Source organism: Chaetodon auriga, chromosome 14, assembly GCF_051107435.1.
Source record: "Chaetodon auriga isolate fChaAug3 chromosome 14, fChaAug3.hap1, whole genome shotgun sequence".
Classification (NCBI taxonomy): domain Eukaryota; kingdom Metazoa; phylum Chordata; class Actinopteri; order Chaetodontiformes; family Chaetodontidae; genus Chaetodon; species Chaetodon auriga.
In genome coordinates, this window is record NC_135087.1 from 5,185,458 (window position 1) to 5,193,320 (window position 7,863).

General features: G+C 45.0%; 1 protein-coding gene across 1 annotated transcript in view; it reads left to right on the forward strand.

Moving 5' to 3' along the window:
* LOC143332175 (glutamate receptor ionotropic, NMDA 3B-like) overlaps positions 1-2,676 on the forward strand; it is a 67,103-nt gene extending 64,427 nt beyond the window's left edge. The window contains exon 12 of the mRNA XM_076749471.1: positions 747-2,676. Within this exon, the coding sequence (XP_076605586.1) occupies positions 747-1,722 (976 nt within the window). The 3' untranslated portion in view covers positions 1,723-2,676. The remainder of the gene's footprint in view (positions 1-746) is intronic.
* Positions 2,677-7,863: the final 5,187 nt, after the last annotated feature.

Here is a 7,863-nt window from a genome sequence, read left to right on the forward strand (position 1 = left end):
AGAAGAATTATGACATTTGAGTCACGCTGATTATGTCTGGAGAGAAGTTTTATATAATCAAATGTCACTGTCTTGCTGCCAGTGCAAAACTCTGCCTGATCGTGTCTTCTTCGAGAAATTACCTTTAATTTATCACAGATGTTTAAGGTTTTGACATTTAGGGAAACACACTTTGCTTTTTTGCTGAAAGTTATATGAGAAACTGCTCTTATGTCTGTACGGCTAACACAGAAGAAGCTGTTACCAGTTAGCTTAGCTTAGCATAAAGATTGACATTATCTTCTTGTTTGTTTGTTTTAATGTTTACCGTTAATCTCATCCGACTCTCTGCGAGGAAGTAAACAAGCATATTTCCAAAAATGGCAGTTTTCATTTATTAGGAGTCAATCTGTACTAGAAACATTTTAAAATAGCCACAATGACCTGATTTTTGTGTAAGCCTTATGGTAGACCTTAAGGCATGACCCTTTAACTCGATTAAAAATCACCCAAACAGAAAAATTTTAATCCAAACAAAGCAAGTGACATGAGTATGATTTAAGTCCGACAGTGTTGTTTAGTCGGCGCTTGATAATCCCTTTATACTCAAGACCAGCTAGATTTTAAATGTAATAATCCGACTTAATACATACAGTCAATATTTTGTGTTTGCAGTTTGCTGATAGGAAATGTGTCCGTGCACACTGCTGTACAGTCAATCTCACTGGATATATGCCCTTTGCTGTGATCTTCCTCTCTTTCACTAGCCCCTCCTCTTGTATCTCAGAGAACTGCACCCTGCACAGGAAGCAGCATCAGCCTCCGCCCCCATCTCCTCCGACTTCCCTCAACGCTTCCACTACAGCTGGAGACACCGGCAGCTCCTCACCATCCCATGAGCCCAAGGAGAAGCGTGTGCACTTCGACCTGGAGACCCTCCACAGCTACCGGCTGCGCACGCACACCGCCTCTGTGCGCGGCCGGCCCGGTATGGTTGGCCGCCCTGGGCTTGGGCTTGGAGGGTTGGGGCTGAGCAACCTGGGAGGTTTTGCCTCGCCTCCGCAGATAAGCCTCCACGTCAACGGGGGACCCGTCTCGACTCTGGCCTCCACAGGCTTGGTGCTCTCGCCCCTGGGAAGCAGGGCAGCTCAGACCAGCATGTGGGAGGGGGAGCTCCAGGACCTGCAGGGGAAGATCGAGACCTTCCGTACCCAGCTGAGAGAGGCTCTGGCCAGGAGAGCTGAGATCCAGAGCAGCCTGGAGAGAGAGAGGAGCGGACTGGTACGCAGGGATACCAGTCTGGAGCGGGAAAGGGACAGACAGAGGATACAAACTATTAACACAGACAGAAGTAGCTCCACTCAGCCCAAACTCCCTGAGAGAGACAGGACCAGCCAGCTGCAAACCCTGAATAATCAACAGACAGGGAGGGCGAACCAATCAGGCGGCCCTGTGACTCTGGAGCATGGGAGGAGCAGCCAATTAAACACAGTTAACAGTTTGGACAGAGGGAGAGCCAACCAGTTACGCTCTGTTAACACGCTGATGAGAGAAAGGACTGTCCTGTCGCGCACTTCCACCAGTTTGGAGCGAAGTCGAGTCAGCCAACCAGGCGCTGGAAACACAACCGTCCAATCACGGAACACTTCGAGCCTGGATAGACAGAAGCCTAACCTATCAGGCACTCTGAACACTTTGGAGAGGACAAAAGCCAACCAATCAAGTGTAAGCAGTGGGACTTGATTGTCTTTCTGAAGCCACTGATGTGCAGGATCGCAGGGGGGAGGAGTGCAGCTGGTGCTCGCATAGCCGTGGGAAGATGGCTTTGCTGGAGTGGGTTAAGTTTCGGGGATGCTTGCTGAAAAAAATACAGTATAATGTTAACTCACACCATTACTTACTACAACCTAATAATTTTCACACTCAGAATTATTTCCACACTCGCTTAAAATTACAACTAAAAACCTTTAACTGCAGTTTAAGAGCTAGTGAAGTGTCTACATTATCCATAAAATCATAAAGAGGAAATGTTGCGGGATGAAAGCAAACATAATTTCAGTAAAATCTCACTATACTTCCACAAGACCCAGATCAGGCCATCTGGCAATGCTCAAACCACAGTGCTAATTTGAGGAGACCAGTGATTCGCGCGAGGAACCAACACAGCTGTCTGACAAGCACGAGCCCACCGGCTGAAAGTACAGCCTTGTAAACTGGCTGGAGAGGCCTACAAGCACACAGGGACACCAGCCACAAAGAGCACAGAAACATCAGCATGAACACAGAGCAAGTTTTGAAAACACACGTGCAACTTGTGTGTTAACAGAGTGCCAGCAGCAGGAGGTGAAGATGCAAAAAAAACAATATATTTTAAGTAGTTAAAGTAATAATTTCCCCAAAATGTGAACGATAAAGGACAAAAACTGTGAAGAAAGAGTGGTACAGCCATAAATCAGCGTACCCGAAAGATCCCATTTACAAATTGCCTTTTGTGTGTTGATACCTTGCATCATTCCGCCATCGTTAAAACACTAGCAGAGCTACGTCAAAAATGCGTTTTGGGATATTTAGAAAGCCAAAACTCAGTCGTAGAAAGTGTCAAAACTAAAAAAAGGTCTCTCACAAACTGAGCCATTCCCTGACAGATGCTTTGAGGTGGTAATTTTCCTCTGTGGTTTGATGGCTTTCATGGAAAAAGGTTCATTTCACTGTCTGTAGTGAAATGGATTCTGGTCATCTGGAACCAAATACACACCTCCAGCCGCGCTCATGGCTGCTAGTGTTTAAGTCAAGGTCCACATTGACAGCTTGTGTCGATACGGGCAAAACAGGACAACTGCAGTGATGCTCAGCCTGTGAAAACAGCAGTTTAATGTGCACAAAGGTCCACTGTGCAGGATTTAGTGGCAGCTAGTGGTGACATAGCACATTACAACTAAGGGAAAACCCCTCGCCTCACCTTCTACTATGGTGGCCACGGGAAAGACTTAGTTTGTCCTGTCGGGGCTGCTGTAGAAACATGGTGGTGCAGATTCTGTGGAAGAGGACCAGCTCCCTCTTTAGATATGAAGAGCTAATTGGTTTCACATTATGATTGGACACTAATGAAAGCATAATTATGAATGTTGTTTTATCATTTCTGCCAATAGATCCTTCTAAATCCAACACACTGGACCTCTGAAAATAACCCCTGATGACAAATAATCATTTGGAAACATAGAGGTGATCAACTTGAATAAACCCAATAAGAAGATGTTGGAGTTTGACCCAAAACAGACACTAAAAGTCAGGTAATCTCAAGCTCGGCTGCTCCAGTTTTGATCATCGCTTTTTTACAATCTGTCCCTCATGAGTCCCCCAACACTGAATCACTGCAGCACCCCATGGATTAAAATCAGAGTTGTGTTTTTGGGTGTTCAAGTTCAAAACTGTTTCTCATTTTCCAAAGCGCCGCAGAACAAAATTACAATCTCAAAGTCGTTTCACTGAGCCTTTTATTATTCCAAAATCCACAAAAAGCCCAAAACAGCTGAATATCTGCTTGGATTGTGGCTGCGGCCTGTGAACAAACGCCATCAGTGTGGAATGAATTTGTCTGTGCATTGTGCATGATCTCACGCAGTAAGGAAGATTACAGTCCTCTTGCTCCCTGCAGAGCTGAGTGAGCTCTGATAAGTCAGACCTCATGTTTGTTTTTCTAATCATTTAAATAGATGTCCACTTTTACACAGTTTCCACTCAGATGAAGTCTAATATTTTTTTTTTTTGTTTTCTACTAAATGAAAGTGAAGTAAGTTTCATGCTTCATGTTAATAACGTGGAGGGATGGAGAGAGAGGCTGACTGTTGGGACTCAGTTATTCAGTCAACCACTAGAGGGAGCTGCATCCCTGCTTCCCGCGGCTATGGACGTCGGAGAGTTGATGGATTGAGGTTTTATTCCAGCGAAACTTCAGAAATGAATAAATGTAACGAGATGACTGGCGACAGAAGCGGCGAACGACGGAAGCCGCGCTTCGTTCTGTCGGACCTGAGGGAAGACGGCCTTTATGAAAATCACTCCAGCACTCAGTGTCACCTACAGCATTGTGATACTCAATCTTGTGTGAGTCTCAACACTTTAGACAGGTGATTGGGGCTTCGCCGGCCCACAGGTGTGAGACACAGACGCTGAAACAGAACTTGATGGTACTGATGTACATTTAAACGTTTCAAACCTTGCTGTGGTGTGAAGTGGTTGTGTTCACATGCCATGGTGTCTACGAGGAAAAAAATATATATTTTAGGTCTTTAATGAGAAAGAGCTTGTGGTACTGGATATTTAAACAAATACTTTTAAATTTACCCCTTATAAAAATTGTATCAGCATATTATTGAATTTTATCATAATGACCATTCTCATGTTTTGAAATAAACATTTATATACTTATTTACTTGCATTATCTCATATTTTGAGTGTAAAAGGACAGCAGAAAGCAATGAGAACACTCTCCCAAAGCTTTGCCCTCTTTGGATAATTTAAGGATAATACAGAGATATCAGCACATTGAGTCACTTTGGCCCCAATCAAATCTATTTAAAACCCATTAATCCACTAAATTCACATGTTGTTAAATCAAGTATTTTAATGATTTTTGTAGAGGATTTCATCCAAAATTGTGAAGGCCACCTCCTACATGATACACAAACTTCCCACAAATGACACTGGCTTAAAAAAAGAAGTAAAGAACACCAGAATAAAATGTGTTGTCAGGAAGTACTGAGAGTATCTGAGCCAAATTCAGCCATTTCAACCACTCAGTTCATCAAGAGCGCAAAAATAGAGCAGCTGCCGCAACACTTGTCTTTATGCTGAATGAGCTTTAAGTGGTGATGTGTAACAGGTGTGAGAGACATGAGGCGTTAGCAGGTTGTTAAAGGAACAGAAACTATCTAAAACAACTATTAAACAGCAGCAAAACATGCAAATATGGCAACCTGAGACAAATAAACCACAGTACACGAATACGCAGATCAATGCATGCTAATCACAGAAAATCTGAGCTTTCGTTCCTTTGGCCTCGACACACCTGTTACTTGTTAATGATGATTGCTCATCCGGCATAAAGCTGTAAAAAGGTGCTCCTGCTCTGTTTAGCACTCTGTGGATCAGAGGGGGGTTGAAGGAGATGCATTTTAGGACTTTTCGGGCCCAACTATTGCAGCATGTCTGGTCTCACGGGAGTACTGTTAGGCTGCCGGTCGCTCTGCACCATTTGCCAGCAGAGAAGCTGGTACTGAATCCGGCGCGTGAGCCGTTTGTTGTTTACAAGCTCAAGAGCCTGTGTAATGCAGCTTCAAAAGGTCTCTGCTCCACGTTAATTCCTGAGCATACACCGCATTGCTTGATAAAGGTGCGGCAATACCTCTGAGAAGCAGTAGCAGCTGTAAAGGCCTGTGACTTATCTCGTGTAACTGCAGGTGAAAAGAGATAAAGATGTGAACGGTTCTTACAGAATGGGGCTGTATAATCAAATACTGCTCCACAGTCAAACGCAAGCTGCAGTCCAGAATATGTCGGCTGTATTAAGTCGATATCTGCCTTGAATGAGTAAATCTAAAGTGCTACCTTGCAATTGATCTATGCGGGATGATTATGGTGTTTATCTTGTCAGAAAACTGATCAAGCTTGAAGAGGCTGAAAGCCCTCAATCAATTACTTTATCACGTTTTATTGAAGTCTGCCTCACAAAGTGATATTGGCTATAATCTGCATTAGACACAAATCCAGTCAAAGCAGAATGTGAGCCTTCTTTAAGGAATGCTTGTGTTCCTGAGGCCACTCGAGAGGAGGTTTAAGCCCTACTCCATCTGGGGGTGTAATGATATTGTTTAACCTGTCATGTAATGGCAGCTTTCAGCCACACAGAGGCACTTGAACCTGTCCCAAGGCTCATGAATGTAGAGTGTGTGATGGAGGTACCTGCAGAGGATTCACGTTAGGGATGTTTTAGTTACAGTGAGATGGAGACATGCACTCATTTCCAATCGTTGTATCTGAGAGATAAGCACGCCATGTTTTATCTCTCTCTCTCTCTCTCAGTGTGTGTGTGTGTGTGTGTGTGTGTGTGTGTATTTGTCAGTCACACTTCAGTCACCTCATGAAGCAGTGGCCCACATAATGTTGCAGAAATCATTGTTCACATTTCATCAGTATTGATTTACAGTCTTGCGTTCGATACCACAGGAGTGTGTTTTCTTAACCACACAATCATGGCGGCATTGATGCTCTAAAAATACCGTTTACTATCTAACACTGGAAATTGAGCAAAACCTGGATGAAAGCTGACACCTGTCAGTGAAGGCAGAATTTGAAATTGATACCGCAAAATATGATTCTTCAGTGCAGATGAGAGCTAACAGCGTGTGGGATGCTTGAAGGGGATGAGAGAGATGGAGAGAGATGGGAGCAGCATGCTGATGATTTAGTGCCGGTGCATCGACCAGGCTGTATAAAGTGAAGATAATCGCACGGTGATAAAGCCAAATCAATCACATGTTCTCTGCACTCGCACGTGGTTGGATTCTCCTTGTAATAAAATAAACAATGGGCTCTTTGTCGGGTGTTGGGGTCCACTGAATGGATTGGGGAAAAAATCAATAGGAATCCAATCGCTGAATTTCGTGGGCTTTCATAGATGGATGGTGAATGTGTCCACATGCAGATATCGACCTCGCCTTCGTTCTTCCATGCAACACACATGTGAAGTGTGTGCTCGCCTCGCACTGCCTCAGTCTGGAGCTCCGCATTCGCTCTCTGTGCATGTCTATAGTTTGTGCGAATGCCTCCTGCTGCATCAGCCATGCAGATGTGTGTATGTGTGGGTGTCTGCATGTGGGTGAGCACATGCAGACGCTTTATCTTTATTCTCCCTGAGGGGACCCCACATATCCATGTTTACAGGACGTGTGAACGGAGATGGAGATGGCCGGCCTTGTGCTCAGACAAAGTAATTGGGTCACATGTGTGAACAGCAGTCAAGATGAATTTTAATCAAACTTAAAAATCCCCAATGTGCTCCCCCCCACGGCAGTCAATTACCATCCAGTGGGGTTAATCGTGAGGAGTGCTGATAATGCACTAATTCTGTATGAAAGAAAATACAATTGTGGTGATTTCAGCATCTCTGAGGTTCTGTAACTGCGACCAAATTGTCGAGAGGTGTATGAGTAGCCTGTGGGAAGCAGAAACGAGTGTTCATCCACCTCCACCTCCACCTCACACGTCTCTCTCCCTCCATCTCTATAGTGCTTTGTCTAGTAGGTAAATAGGAGCCAGGCTCTGTGAGTGATGAGTTTATTAGCTGCTGCCAGCTGTGACCAACCCTTGGGTGTTATTGGTGGGATGGTGGTGTGTATGTGTGTGTGTGTGTGTGTGTGATGATGATGTTGGGGTGGGGGCTCTGGGCAGGGAACAGGAGGTGTGTGTGGGGGGGGGGAGTCGGAGACGAGGGAGTACCCCATGAGAACCAGAGAAACTCCCTGGCAACCGGAGACAGGATCAACACTAAATGGGGCACCCCCATTCATTGCAGGGACACAGAGCCAAGTGACAGAGACTGAGAGGGGGAGGGGGGGGGGGGAGGGAGGGAGGGATACAAATATCCGAATGAGTGGAAAAACCATTGGAGGCCGGTCAGCAGGCGACTTCCTCCTGCTCTGCACCCCCTCAAATTAGTCTGCACAGATATTAACACGCGGGCTGCAAGCGTCCCTGAAGGTGTCACAACACTTAGTCAGTGATTGACATGAGAGACTTTCAACGTGGAGAGGAAAGCGTGGGTGGATGTTTACGTTCAGCCTTAAGCCCCATTAAGAATTGATAACTGTGGGAGGAAAAGACAGA